Source organism: Pinus tabuliformis, chromosome J (assembly GCF_031772625.1).
Source record: "Pinus tabuliformis cultivar Carrire ecotype Pingquan chromosome J, CPIR1, whole genome shotgun sequence".
Lineage (NCBI taxonomy): Eukaryota > Viridiplantae > Streptophyta > Pinopsida > Pinales > Pinaceae > Pinus > Pinus tabuliformis.
The window spans coordinates 679,404,259-679,419,492 of NC_142295.1; the positions used below are offsets into that span (position 1 = coordinate 679,404,259).

At 40.1% G+C, this 15,234-nt stretch overlaps 1 protein-coding gene across 1 annotated transcript in view; it reads right to left on the reverse strand.

The window, feature by feature from the left end:
* Positions 1 to 2,333: 2,333 nt before the first annotated feature.
* LOC149228671 (pre-mRNA-splicing factor of RES complex protein) overlaps positions 2,334 to 15,234 on the reverse strand; it is a 213,712-nt gene continuing 200,811 nt past the window's right edge. Inside the window, exons 9-10 of the mRNA XM_089378323.1 lie at positions 2,826 to 2,938; positions 2,334 to 2,633 (exon numbers count right to left, since the gene is read on the reverse strand). Of these exons, the coding sequence (XP_089234449.1) occupies positions 2,853 to 2,938 (86 nt within the window). The 3' untranslated portion in view covers positions 2,334 to 2,633; positions 2,826 to 2,852. The remainder of the gene's footprint in view (positions 2,634 to 2,825; positions 2,939 to 15,234) is intronic.

A 15,234-nucleotide genomic window follows, 5' to 3' on the forward strand; every position in this document is an offset into this window, starting at 1 on the left:
ATAGTTCAGCATAGAGAGAGAGAGATAGTACATTTACAACAAAAGTCAACACTTTGACTTATCTAAATAGGAGCATAGATCATCTCTAAGAAGATGATACATGAGGTAGCTGAACTCAATTGAAGACATGCTGCTTCAACTAATTCTCCAAGGTGACTCCATCACAATGTTGCACCTATCATTGTGTTGCACCTCATCATCATGTTGCACCTCACTGTGCGGCACCATGCTGCACCCATCATCACTATGCTGCATTTCATCATGCTTCACTAATCATGATTGTACCCATCACTGTACTGCATCATGTATCATTGTTGTCCCATTGATGTACCAATGTTGTACCATGTCCAACAACACTGATCTACACCTCACTGCACCATTACTTCTGTCATGCTGCCACACTGCCTTAGCTACTGGCTATGGCCTATGGCCTAGCCCAGCAGCAAGATAGACTGTGATCCATGCAATAGTCAACACTTTGACCCAATACACAACAAACTCTCACTCCAAGTTTGCTGCCCAACCACTGTGGAAACTGTCACTAGTCTAGGGCATCTAATCATGAGATCTGCCCTCATCTCATTGACTTCCACAGGCTGCCTTAACACGATCCAAATCTGATCCTCATCTAGGATCCAACACCTACAAGAAATGTCATAAATAACATACCTTAGCTCACTGTTTTGAGGTCTGATTTGTTTGCTGCAAACTAGGCCTGGTTAGGGCATATCATAGTCCCTTTGCCAGCCTTCTTTTCCACCCAGATTTGCTCCAAGGTGATGCGGCTGCCCTTCCTTGTGGGGATGAGACCCTTCACTGTAATCCTGGGCGGTTCTAGCCCTTACAAAGTCCTCGGCCTGCCCTCAATCCCTGCACCATGCTACAGCAAGCTTCCACAGGCCTGCAACAACATTGTTAAGGGTTTGCCCACCCTCAAACGTCCTCAAAACAGTCCCTCCTTGGCTGTGGCCTACTCTTGAAGAGGTGCTGGCACCCTTGGCTGCTGTCCTGGGCATAGATAGCCCCTAAACAGCTCCACGCTGCCCTCCAAAGATGAGTTAGGACCTGTGGCCCATCTACAGCACCATATGCTGCCCTTCCTTCAAGAGTTCTGCACCCAAGACACCTCCAAGCAGGCTGAACCAGCCTCTCCTTGCCTCAGCCCTCTAGGGAGCTGCCTTGGCCTCCCCTCACAGCAATTTGCCCCTCAAACAGACCCTAGAAACAGCCCTAAAACACCACGATGTTCCTTCCTCCTTTCCAACGAGTTTGCACTTAAAGATTAAGACTGACTGCGTCCTAGATCTAGGTCATGCATAGAGCTGCTAGGGCATCATCTACGACTGCATTACAAGCATCCTCTAGGACAGTGTTTTTCCCTTAGAGATTCTTCTTTCCACCAAAACCCAAAACAAGTGGAGAAAAAGAAATCTCAAGAGAGTTGTGTGTTCAAATGATTTGCAAAGCACTTGTATTTATACCAAAACGTGGAGCACAAGTGGGGGCAGTTTAGTTGCTGGCCGACCTTGACGAATTGTCCCATAACACAAATAAATTCATATCTCCATGAATACTTATCAGAATCGGATGATCTTTAGATCAATCCTACACCTCTCAATGAGAGGAGTCCAAGAAAAATATCAGCTGCCATAAATAAGATGACCCACATGGAGTTTGGCCCTAGTTGCCAATTTTAACAAAACTTCAGCAGACCTAACAGTTTTCAAGATTTTAAGTTTGGAAAAATTTCAATGTTTCCCTTGGATTCTATCATGTATAAGGGTATGGAACTGACATTTAATCAATAGCACCAAGCCATCTATGTACCTCAATGTCGGTGGCATTGATTGTTCAATTCCTCTGTCATGACCCTTTTCTCAAGCAAATCACAGATTTGTTAAGTTTTTCCTATCTTATTTTAATTCTTAGAAGGTGGTATTAATCATGAGGATCCCAATATAAGCAAGATTTTGATGATATGTAGTTATTTGTTATACCATTGATTATTTTTTAACTTTAGAGGCCATTTAGAGTCTCTTTGTTGCAGTATTATTTGGTTCAGAGATGGCTCACACTAAGTGCTATTTTCATTATATGCACCCTTGCCATATACATGAAAGGCTTTGCAAATTTTTGTAAAATGGTTCTGATTCATATGGGATGCATAAGAATATATATGTTTTCTTTAAGAATTTGAATATTTTATGTACTTTTGTTCCATTTATTTTCCGGTTCTGGTCTAGGTCCAGTTCACATTTTTTGGGTCAACTGGTTCAATGACTGATCCAGTTCTGACAACATTGAGATAAACCATTTAATGAAAACAGAATAGCTTCAAATACAATATGCACTTGGTGAAACCTATAATTAGATTCGTTGGAAATTGGAATCCAAGACAACTGCACAACAATGTGGAATTGAGTGCCAACAGAGATACAAAAATATTAAAAATAGAACAGCCTCATGCTGAAATAGCAAACCATACAAAGGTGAGGAAAATATGAGCTTTCTAACGGAGAATTCTGTCCATGTTGCTCCAACATTGCTCAGTGAGAAACAAAGCCTCGAATATCAGACGATTGAACAGCATGCCTATAGAATATACATCTTTGAGCAATTCATCATCTTCTGGACTGTAAACAAAGAAAGTTGGTTTTAAAATCTGCTGAAACTAAGTAGAAATTTGAAACAAGCACTGGATATACATCTTTGAGCAATTCATCATCCTATAGATTATCAACAAAGAAAGTTGCCTTTAAAATCTGCCGAATAAATATAGAAGTATGAACCAAGAACTGTCCCTATTTGGTCCAGAAGTCACTGACCTGGTCAATTTTAGATTAAGTATCATATTACATATCAGCTACAGACCAGAGATAAGCTTCCGTTTCTGTAGCCCGCTTTTCATTTTGCCTCTTAAATAACCCTCTTTCAAAGCCTGGAACAGACAGCAATGTCAACCATCTGGAAACCATAATCCCTCACATCCAGAACTAAATAAGTTACAGGTTTGCATCCCATATCAAAAGAATCACAGATTGACAAGCATGTGCGAAAGTTAATTTTTCAATGCAAGAGATACAAATTGATCAAATAAAATCAGCTCACCGTAAAGTTATATTGATTGATAAAGAAACATTATACAATCCCAGTCAAACTGTAAACCATTTTATACTCTTATCTAGTTCACTTAAAACAAGAAAACATGTGATTATTATAAAAATAAAAATTAAAAATTAAAAAAAAGGCATCTTGAATAATCTCTGTAAAAGTTCTTGCTTTAATAAAAAATAAACGGCTGAAGAAAGTATGAGCATTTTTATTGTTTTATTACTTTAGGTTTAATAATTTATTCAATAAGAGGGCATATATTTATCCCTAATGGTTTCTCCAAAATAATGGGTATTTTTTTTTATGTGACGTAGTCCATTACGGCAGGCGGTAAATGAAGATCAGACCGAAGGCCAAAAAAAAATTTTCTAATTGTTATACAGTATACTTTTGACGGAGTTTCTATTAATTTTGCTACGTTATTATGAGATTTATGAGCAACAAACTATCCGTGAAATCACGGAATTGGGCAGAACAGCAAAGAATAAAGGAAACAAACTCAGCATTAATTCTAGAATTTAATGCTGAATACATGGACTGCGATCATTAGAAGACAGTAACGAGACAGTTGAAAGACAAAGGAATAGGGCAGATCACTACAATGTAGACATAACAGATTCTGATGTTTATTTATTTAAATGCTTACTTCTATAGATAGCTCCCACCAACACCCATCACAGTAAAAAAGAATACAGAAAATAAGGATAACAATATGAAACATTTGGGAAATGCCTCAGAAACATTTCTGAAAAGTTTCAGGTTTCTGGAAAAGCGTAGAGGTGTTTCCCAGGGTTGTTTCAAAAATGGGTACACTACCCTCGAAGAAACAGGCCCCAGGGAGCCATTTCCAGTCACGGAGTATTCAAGCCATATTGAACCCTAATTTCTAGGCCATGTGATGAACGGGTAGCGCTCCGGCATACTCACATAAATTACGAACTGGATCTATAGTAAAGATCAGCATGCAAAGACTTGACTTACTGATCTAGCCAGTATACAATGCTTGATTAAGTACGAAACATCTTCCAAGTTGTTTTACCTAGACCATCTTAGTATGTCATCCCTGCCAATATATCTGCCCGATGATTTACAAATACAATAACGCTCTTGTTTGTTTGAGTCATGGCTACCATGACCATATGACATTACCAGTGTATTGCTAGCTGTTTTGAGAATCATGCCCAATTGAATTTTCTACAATAAGCGTAGTAGTAACCAATCTTCTGATCTGATAATTACTACCTAATGATGTTTAACAATTTATCTTTATGCCACCGATATGATTGATCAATTATGCACAGAAATCTCAACAGTAAGATCATAAAAAGACAGCCATGCACAATAGAGACAACAAATTTTCTCTGGGAAACCCAAACTTGAAGAAAACCCAGTGACTCTTCTTCTAGGAGAAATTATTCTTCAGCAAGGTTTACAATTCTAGATCATCTAGATATCTGTGGCAAATTCCAAGTCCAAACTTCAGCCAATTCATCCTCTATCTGCTCCCATGTGTGACTGCTATAGAAGAGAGATGATGATTGATCAAAATGAAGATGTCACATTGTATATATATATATATATATACATGTCGAATGGGTGCATTTACCCCTAGGGTCAAATCGCTTCATGAGCTATGCAGACTGTTTCTTCCATAGTTTTAAAAAACGGCCGTTTCGAAACGGAAACGGCCGAGTTGGTCCGTTCCATTGCCCTCCGGAGTGACTCGGTACAAAAAACGGCTCGGTCCCGTACTGACTCGGCCGAGTCACAAACAGCGGCCCGTAACCCACTAAAACAGCGATTTAACATTATTTTAATGAAATTTTAAGGGGTTTTCTGATTGGTTTGGACTTCAAGATGTTTTATGAATTAGCTAAATGTTATTTGGGGTCCATTTCCCCCTCCCAAACCCTATTTAACACACTCAAATGCTCTCTACTATTGATATGCTATTCAAAGTGACATTCTCCTTAATCTTCATTTTCATCCTTTTACTTAAATTTTTAACATTACCATGAAATGACTCAGGATGTTTGAGAGTGGTTTCGGCCTCATTGGATTTCATATGGAGAAAGTAGAATTTTAGATTTCATTCAAAATCCAACAGACTTATCAGTTTTTCAGGATTTCAGGATTGCAATGTTTCCATTGAATTTTGTCATGTATTAGGGTATGGAACTCGTATTTAATCAAGAGCACCAATCCCTCTATGTACCTTGATGTTAGTGACATTGGTTGCCGAACTCCTCTGGGATTCGCTCCCAAACCAGGAGCTTCTAAAAATGTCGCTCCCGCTCCCGTTTTCGCTCCTGCTCCCAAGTAACACAAAGAAGAGAAACCGTTTGGATCAAAAACGGTTAAATGATCTAGTTTATGTCCAATACAACCTCCGACTCAGACGAAACCATTTGCTGAACAAAAGACCTGATTCAGATCCCATTGTGTTGGAAGACATTGATCCAACATCAGATTGGGTAGTGGAGAGTCATCCAGCAAAGTTTGATCCTAATGAGGATCTTGATTTAGATTTAGATATCGAGACATCAGTTGAACTTGAACATGTTGTTCAGTTGAATGCAGATCCCAATCCACCAGCCTCAGTCTCACAGCCAGCAAGGACTCCAGTTGTAGGTGCTTCCTCTGCTCAGCCACGACAGAAGCGCAGCCGCATATCTACTCTATCTCAGCTTGCATCTGCTGCAGTTGCACAGCCTGCTAGTGGTACCACTTCTACAGTTGCAGTTGGAGATGATGATGATGATGAGGAGCCATGGGGCCCCCTATCTGACTCTGATGATGATCCAGAGATTGATCGACATGATCTTGGCTCCTCTGGCAGTAGCTACTAGCCAGTAGCTGTAGTACTAGTACTGGAGTCTGGTCACAGTTTACTTTTGTTGTAGAGGCCATTTCTAGCCTCCTTGGTTATGTGTTTTTTGTTTTGAGTCTTTGATCATGTATGACAGTTGACTATGTATTGCCATTGGGTACCATTTTGATATAATGGATTGGTTCATGAGCCTACTTTGATCATATGTTGTCTTCCATCTATATTATAATAATGTGTGTTTGGAAACATGAATGAAAATCTTTAAAATTATGTTTAAAATCTTTAAAATTATGTTTTTTTTATAAATAAATAAATATTTAATGTATTTTTTACAACGACCGAGTCATTGAAATTGAGCCGGCCGAGTCATTACCGTTTCGGAGTCGGAGTCGGAGTCGATCCTCGGCCGAGTCGGAGTCGGAGTCGGAGTTTTAAAACTATGGAAATTTCTTCTTGAGCCTACATGAAGCCCAATAAAAAATTGAATTTTTATTTTTATTTTCATAAATCTTCTAGGTCGACTTAGGAGTCCTCTTGGCATGCGGGAGTACCTATTGATGCTACACAAAAATCAACACTCCCTCTTAGCAAGGGAGGTATTCACCTTAGCTGCAACAGATTTCCCCTTAGCTGAAATTTCTCCTTCATAAGGAAAGTTCATGAGCTTGATGTTGATCAGTGTAGCACGACCCTTATAAGACCCACGAGTACCCGTGGGCCTTGATGGGTTCTATAGCGAGACGGCTCACTGGCATAGGACCTACGAGTAGACTCGTCCAAACCTGCGTAGAACTCGTCTACACGTATTGAACCCATGAAGCCCCACATAGGACTTGCATAAGACCCGTGGACCCACTCAAAATTCATATTATTTTAATTTTTTAATTTTTTTGGAGATTATATTTTATTTTTTTTAAATTGTATTTTGCTGAGTCTTATACGGGTCGTTCTGAAGTCTTATACAGGTCTCTGAGTCAATAGCCAGACGAGTCTTATACAGGTCTCTGAGTCAATAGCCAGACGAGTCTTATACGAGTACGAGTAGTGCAACATCGATGTTGATGCATGTCTATAAATCACTCCAACCTAGAGTGGGCAATGTGAGAATCCAGGGCCATTTACCTCTGGTTAAAGTCCTTTATGGCTCCTCAAGTAAATGTATCAATCTCCTTTGATCAAAGTCCTTTATGATCTAGCCAAGTCCTTCTGGCTTCTCAGGAGAGAATTTTCCCTTGGACCATTCACCCTTTAGCCAAAATCCTTTATGGCTTCTCAGGTGAATTACATCCTATCTCACCTGGACAAAGTCCTTTATGACCAAGCCAAGTCCTTCTAGCTTCTTAGGAGAAAATTTGTTCAATCCAACAATTGCCTTGAACCATTCACCTCTGGTCAAAGTCCTTTATGACCTAACTAAGTCCTTTTGGCTTCTCAGGTGAGTGTATCCATCCCCCCGATCAAAGTCCTTTATGACCCAACCAAAGTCCTTTATGGCATTAGGAGATGGTTTGCCCTAGTCTTGCAAAGACATCAACCTTCCCTCTCAATGAGGGAGACATCCTGCATCACACCAAGCTTGTCTTTGAAGTATACAAACTTCACTCTAGACATAATCTTGGTGAGAATGTCTGCAATCTGCTTATCTATTTATATGTATTGGACCTCCACTGATCCTCTCTGCACCATCTCTCGGATGAAATGATATTTGATCTCTGGCTAACTAAATAGCCCTACAAGTAGTTTCCAAAGCAGCACCCTCGATGTGCTTTTTCTGTCCTCGGCACTCCTTGCTCAATTTGAATCTGTATATCTCTACAGCTTCACTCCACCACTTGAGACATATCTCAAACCATATCCAATTGTACCACATAGGTACCTAGACACATGCTTCACTGCAACCCAATCCACATGCCTTGGCTCAACCATAAACTAACTCAAGGTGTTCACTGCAAAGCAAATATTCAGCCTAGTGTTAACAAGGTACATCAAGGATCCAATCAACTGTATGTACATCGTGAGATTCACCAAATTTGAATCTCCAATCCCAAGAAATATTGTATCTGGCCAAAATCCTTCATTTCAATCTCTTAAGCCAACTCCCTCTGACACTGAATCAGGGCTTCCAATGGTAGTCCTAGTTGCTCCATCTGTCACAGAAGCAAATCCTCTTGCCACTGTTGCTCCCTCTTATCTTGTAAGCTAATCCTTATGCCACTACTGCGCCCTCTGTCACATAAGCAAGTCCTTTTGCCAATGTTGCTCCCTTTGAACTGGAAGCTCTTCCTGTCGTTTGGCACGACCCTAAACGTCCTAACAATCTGTACAATTTATTCCTTTCGAACACCAATCACTTTATTGAGTTTGCGCTCAAGCCCTTACAAAAAAGACTGATCATTTGGTGACTGGAGCAAAAAACTGTCCTTGTAGTCCACTCCCTCTTACTGGGAGAACCCTCTTGTCACAAACCTTGCTTTGTTCTTCCTGATGATGTCATCTGCTGCCAGAATCATTGCCTTGGCAACCTTCATGATGTACTTACAAACCTCATTTTGGAGGCCATGGAAGAAAATATTTATAACCAAGCAAAAAATACGAAGACAAGAAGCTCACCAAGGAAAAATAACAATAATCAAGGGAAAAATATATAAAGTACTTATCTCTTGATTAAGAAAAAAAATTGTTGTGTTATAGGGAATTGTCAACTCCCTCTTGATCCTTTCCTCCTTAATAAAGTCCATATCCAATCCAGTGTTTTTAAAACCAGAACCGGTGACCGGACCGATCCACCTAATGAACCGGTTTACCCACTGGAACTGGTCTAACCGGTACTGGTTTGGTCTAAACGAACTGGTTTTAGAACAATACATTAAATAATTAATTTTTAATGATAAAAACTATTTTTAAGATTTAAAACCATGATTCCAAGCCAATAGACACAAAATATGCAAAGATTTCTCATTTATGTATCATGTAAAGGTGAATATATCAAAATGGCACCGAGTGCAATACATATCATCGACAAAATACATAAGCAATGAGGCTCTAAATGGCCTCTAGAGTGCAAAAACAAAGCCTACAAACTATGGGGCCAGTGGCCTACTACAAGACTCAAGTCTACATATATGATAATACTATAATAGTGATCAACATTATCACTTGAAACTTCTCATGAGTCATCATGATCAAACTCAGTTGGTTGAGTCTCGACTCCCAAACTTTGCAATCACAAACTTCTCTATTGGTTCAGCGACTTGAGTCTCAAACTTCTGAAGGTATTCTGCCCTAATATGCCCTATTATTTCATTTGGTGCTCCACATGGCTTTACATGGCCTCCTATCCTAGCCAAGTGTTGCTTGAACCTGTTAATACCCCCTCCTTGAATGGATTTTTGGCAATATTTGCAGATCATTTTGCCATCAATCATATCACAATGAGCCCATGCAGTATCTCTGGCTTTTGGAGGCATGATGACTACTACTTAGCTTAAACTCTGTTGTTCCACTACTCCAGCAAAAACTCAACACTCTCCAAGCTCCCAAGCAAACTCACAAACACTCCAAATGAGATGTGTGAGACAAATGAGAGGGAGAGGGGCCTCTTAAAGGCTTGGAGAGGGTGTTTTTGGAGGGAAAGCACCCTTAGTTTCCCCCCCAAAACCCCTAAAACACACTCAGCAAGTCACTTTCCAGCTCACGGTGGGTGGCATGCCTCCTAATTGGCTGGTTTAGGACAAAACTGGCCGGTTTGCTATAAACCAGACGGTTCCATCCTAAACCGGCCGGTTAGGACCGGTTTTTGTCAAAAAAGGGAGAAATGGGCCTACTAACCGAGTTTTTTGGCTGATTTCGACCAGTGGGTCTGCTAACCGGCCGGTTAGACTGGTTTTGAAAACTATGATCCAATCTCATCAAGCTTAGATTCCTTTGTTTCTTCATCTTACGGATTAGACTTAGTAAGTCATTCATCAAGCTATCTAGCCACACCAAAGGCTTAACCGCAAGCTAGCATCAACGCAAAGTCATTCCACATGTTGTCATGGAGATAAACCAAGTATGCATCATAACAACTTAACTTGCATTCATCACTCCAAGTCTTGCTCTAGGGTTTCATCCCACAAATCCTAGGACTTTCTTATCCAAGACTTCAATATAAGTTGTCACTTCAAAGTCTATTCTAGGGTTAACAAACCCTAAATCTTCGAACTCTTGTACTTGTTGAAAACGTAACTAGTTTCGGTCTTCATAATTGTTGTTGTACTCATTTCAATATGTATCTTATGTAACAAACAAAAAAAGAAAAGAAAAAATTATTATTATTAAAGCATGGGTTTCATGCTCTTTATTGATAGTCTTCTAGGTAAAAGCATGTTCTTCATGCTTCTAGGGTTTGTTTGGTCTTAGGATTTATTGTCATAAGACAAAGGAGTCAACATAATGTTTGTAAGACCCTTCTAGGCAAAATTTATTTATAAAAGAATTAATTTTGAGTCTAGAAAGTCTTGGAATCTCCTAAAGTACAAGTCGGCCCTAGAAACATCAAGTCGGCCTAAAGGACGGAATTTGACCCCTTGAGAAGGCTTTATAAAGGAGTAGTTCGAACTTCAACCTCATTTAGCACTCATGCAACCAAGACAAATTCGATTATCACATCTGAAGTTTCTAGTGAAGGTTCAAAACACGCCGAAGGTACTGAACTGAGTCGAAGGTGCAGAACAGGCCGAAGGAACACAACTAAGTCAAAGGTGCAAAATACGTTGAAGATACAAAACTGAGCCGAAGGTGCAAAACTGAGTTGAAGGTGCAAAACTAACCCGAAGGTGCAGAACTGACCGAAGGTACAGAACTGAGTCGTAGGTGTAGAACATACCCAAGGTACATTACTGAGATAACAAGCTGAAGGTGCAAACTAAGGTAATATACCAAAGGGCCAAAGTAGTTGCCAGTTGTAGGGTTGAGGTTGACAGGTCGAAGTTGCAGGTTGTAGCTGGTTGGTGCAGGTTCAAGGAAGGACTTGTTGGAAGGGTTGACTTGGTACTTGGAGAAGGACTTGGTCTAGGGTTGGGTCTTTGTATCTCATTTGAAGCAGATTCTAAGAAGAGAAGAGTTTTTCTAGGTTTTCCCCTTGGAGGGGTTTTTCCCTGGCTGAGAGCCTAATTTATGTGTCCTCTATTGTTGCTATTTTGTTCTTGATATTTGTTTAATGAAAAGATCTAACTAAAGAACATAAAGAAGACTAATAAAGTTCACAAGAAAATATTAAGGTTAAACAAAATAAGAATTACAAGCTGCCACTTTACATTTTCCAACAGTACCAGGTTGTTCTTTGCCTCCAATGTTCACACAAAGATCAGCTCCTATTGATCATTATTAACTTGTTGCTCACAGGTAGGCTTACCCTTTAGTCACTTGCACTATATCAATCATTGTTCTGCTTGTTGTTAGCCCCTCCTTTGGCTAACATACTACTTCTATTTAGCCCTTAATCAACCCCTTAGCTTGTTGTCTACTCAGCCTACTATAGCAACCTTCACAACTCAGCAAGCTTCCTCATCTCCAAGTAGTAACCTCTAACTACCTCAATTGGCCTTTCATCAGGCCTATGGGTACTCAGCCCTCCTGTTTACAATATCTTAGGCCCTCGGCCTCCTTCACAGACTGATGCATCGTGCGGCCAGCATTGTTCCTAGGCCTACTGCTAATACTAAGCCACAAAACCACTTCAACCATGCCTAAGATGCCTCTTAACTACCTCTCCACTACAAAACAAGCCTCTCATTGCTTGAACAGATCTCTAGTAGCCTTAACCAAACCCTTTACTAGCCTATATCAACCCTCACAAACCCTCTATCAAACTCGATCCTTCATCCTTCAAGCAAATAGACTTTGAAGCCCCTGACGCCAACTCTTCAACACAAAACTCTGCCATCATCAAACAGATAGAACTTAGCCTAGCTACTACAGCCCCTGAGGCCCTCAGATTTTCTCTATAATGCACAAAACAAACCCTACTCCATCCTTTGAATGTCCTTAGCTCTATCCCAATTTGCAGTCACCATAAACACAAGTCGGTTGTCCTATACATAGACAGACTTGCGGGTGGCCTTGCCTAAGCCTCAAACCAACCTTGGCCTTCCTCCCGGTAATCTTGGCCTGATGCACAGATAGACAGATCAGCCCTTGACTAGGGCTTGGTCCCCTCTAGATCTTGACCAGAACAAACTTCCCAACCTCTGCCTCTAGACCAGGCCTCGACCTTCCTTACAAAACTCTACTCAGCCTCTCTTGTTTAGCTATATCATTGTTGCGATTATCTTTCTCTAAGACTGCAACTTCTTTTTGGGCAAATGTCCTCCACAAATGATACACATCATACATGTCTTTAGTGGTTGTTCTCTCAACAAAGCTCTGATACCATGTTGAATTTTCTACAATAAGCATACTAGAAACCAATATTCTAATCTGATAATTACTACCGAATGATGTTTAATAATTTATCTTTATGTCACTGATATCATTGAGCAATTATACATAGAAAATATCAACAGTAATGCAACAAAAACAGTAAGATCGTAAAGAGACAGCCATGCACAATAGAGACAACAAATTTTCCTGGGAAACCCAAACCTGGGAGGAAACCCACCAACTCTTCTTCTAGGAGAAATTATTCTTCATCAAGGTTTACAATTCTAGATTGTATAGAAATTTGTGCCAAAATCTGTTAAATTTACATGAAACTCTACAACTACTAAGATGAATAATTGAAAACTGTAACTAGTTAACTTTCACCAATATACAGAGCCTCTTAACAACTTATAAGCAACGGAATAAAAAACATAGAGATAAAAACACATCACACAAATATTGACACACTTGTTTTCTCAAGAAACCCTATATGGAAAACCTGCTTTCTTAATGTGGTATTTTTTATTGATTGTCTTGGAGCAATTGAATCTATTACAAAGAAAATTGTCTCACTTGAGAAATCGTTCTGCTTTACTCACAAATCTCAGTCGATATGGTTGACCTCTGCTAACCTAGATCATTGCTTGATCTCAGCCCTTCTAGCTCGCAACCAATCTGCTACTGCCTCCTCTTCCTCTTTCTGAGAAAAACCTCTAGCCAGGAATCTCGCCTTATATTTCTCGATACATCCATCTGCACCATGCTTGATCTTGTACAACCATTTAGAAGTCACAACAGACTTCCCTTCATATCTCGGAACTATTTCCCACACATCATTCTTCATTATAGATTCATATTCATTTTGTCATAGCGTCCTTCCATACCTTCTCTTTCACTGCTTCTTCAAAGGTGTCTGGTTCAGCTTGTATGATGTTGCTCATAGCCACAACATATCCCTGATTTCGGCATGACTTCTTGCTTTCCCTGAAGGTTCCTCTGGTAACAGCATGTCTCTCAGCATCCTGTAAGGTATCTCGAAGCCACAATGGTCTCTTCATGGCAAGAGGAGCACATAGAGGGGATCCAAGGGGCCCATGGGTTCCATGGGATCATCAGCAATATCAGACTCAGACTTAGGCACAAAAGGGCCTTCTGGAATATCCATGGCATCATCCTTCTTCTCAACATTGGCAGGGGGAGGAGTGTCCCTTGCTTTCCCAAGGGAAGCATCTTCATCAAATGTCACATCCCTGCTAAACTCTATATTCCTTTAACCAGGCACATATATTCTATAAGCTTTAGAATTTTCACAATAACCAACAAATGTACCTTTCTTCCCAGAAGCTTCCAGCTTGTTCCTCTTGTCCTTCGGTACAAGAAAGTAGACGAGGCAACCAAAAATCTTCAAATGTCCAACATCGGGCTTAACACCTATGAAAACTTCTTGGGGAGTCTTATCACCCAAGGCTTGATGAGTCCTATTTTGAACATAGATTGCAGTATTTGCAGCTTCTCCCCATAGAAACTTTGGTAGCTTTTGATCATACAACATAACTCAGGCAAATTCCATGATGGTTTTGTTCTTTCTTTCAGCCACTTCATTTTGTTTGGGGTAAGGTACAATAGCCTCCTTCTTCATTCCATCTTTCTTGCAAAAGTCAATGAACTCATTTGAAATGAATTCTCCTCCATTGTCAAACCTGAAGACTTTGATCCTCTTTCCAGTTTGATTCTCTGTCAAGGCCTTGAAGTCTTTCAACATATCGAATGCCTAGTCCTTTTGCTTCAAGAAGAATATCCATGTCTTGCGAGAGAAGTCATCCACAAAGATTATGTAGTATAGGTAGCCACCAAGAGTTGTTACTGGCATGGGTCCACATATATTAGAATGTTTGAGTTGTAGAATATCGTTGGTCCTGGTCCTACTTAAAGGGAATGGTCCCTTCGTCTTCTTTTCACTTGCAAATCCCGGGCAAACCCCATCATGATTTGCTTGAACCTCGGGCATTATAGAGACCATCTTCCTCACTTTAAGCAAGGCATCATAATGAAGGTGAGTGAATCTTCAATGCCACAACTCACATTGATGATTGCTATCATGGACCAATGCTCGAATTTATCTTCCATTGACTTTATAAAGGCCTCTAATCCTTGATCCCAAACTGAAGGCATCCCTCAAGCGAGATTCCATAGGCCAAGTAAGAACCTTTCCTCTTATAAAAGCAACTCTCATTCCCTTGTCCTCCAAGGCAGATATTGATACAAGATTCTTTTTCAATCCCGACACATATAGAACACCCTGTAAATGTATGATTTCCCCACAATCCAAAAGAAATGAAATAGAACGAAACCCCTTCATAGGATAAGTAGAATTATCCCCAAGAATGATCTTCAAATTTGTCCCCCTCTCAACAAGGTTTGAGAGGACATCATGATAACTAGTGAAGTGTCTAGAGGCCCCACTATCTACCAACCAACTACCAAACAAATCTGGAGGAGAGGAACCAGAAAGAGTAGAAATAAGAATGTATTCAGATTGAGTAGCAGTTGCATTATTTCCATACCTTGGGTTCCTTGATCTCTTTTGACAGTGGCCTTCATCATGGTTAGCAAGAGCTTCTCTTGTTCTTCTATAGTTAGACCTGTTGTTGTTGTAGGACCTCTGAGCATTTCTCTTTTCTAGACAGTCACGTGCATAATGACCATGCTTGTGGCAATTGAAGCATTCAAATTGTGGCCTCTCCTTTCTAAATCTTGTATTGCAATCATGGGATTCAAGGGCAGGCTTTCTTGAATTAGATGGTCTCCCTCTTCCTTTCCTCTTCTTGTCTTGAGCAACAAATGTAGAGGGTTCTCCTTCATGCTTTTGAATTCTCCCTCTAGAAATCATC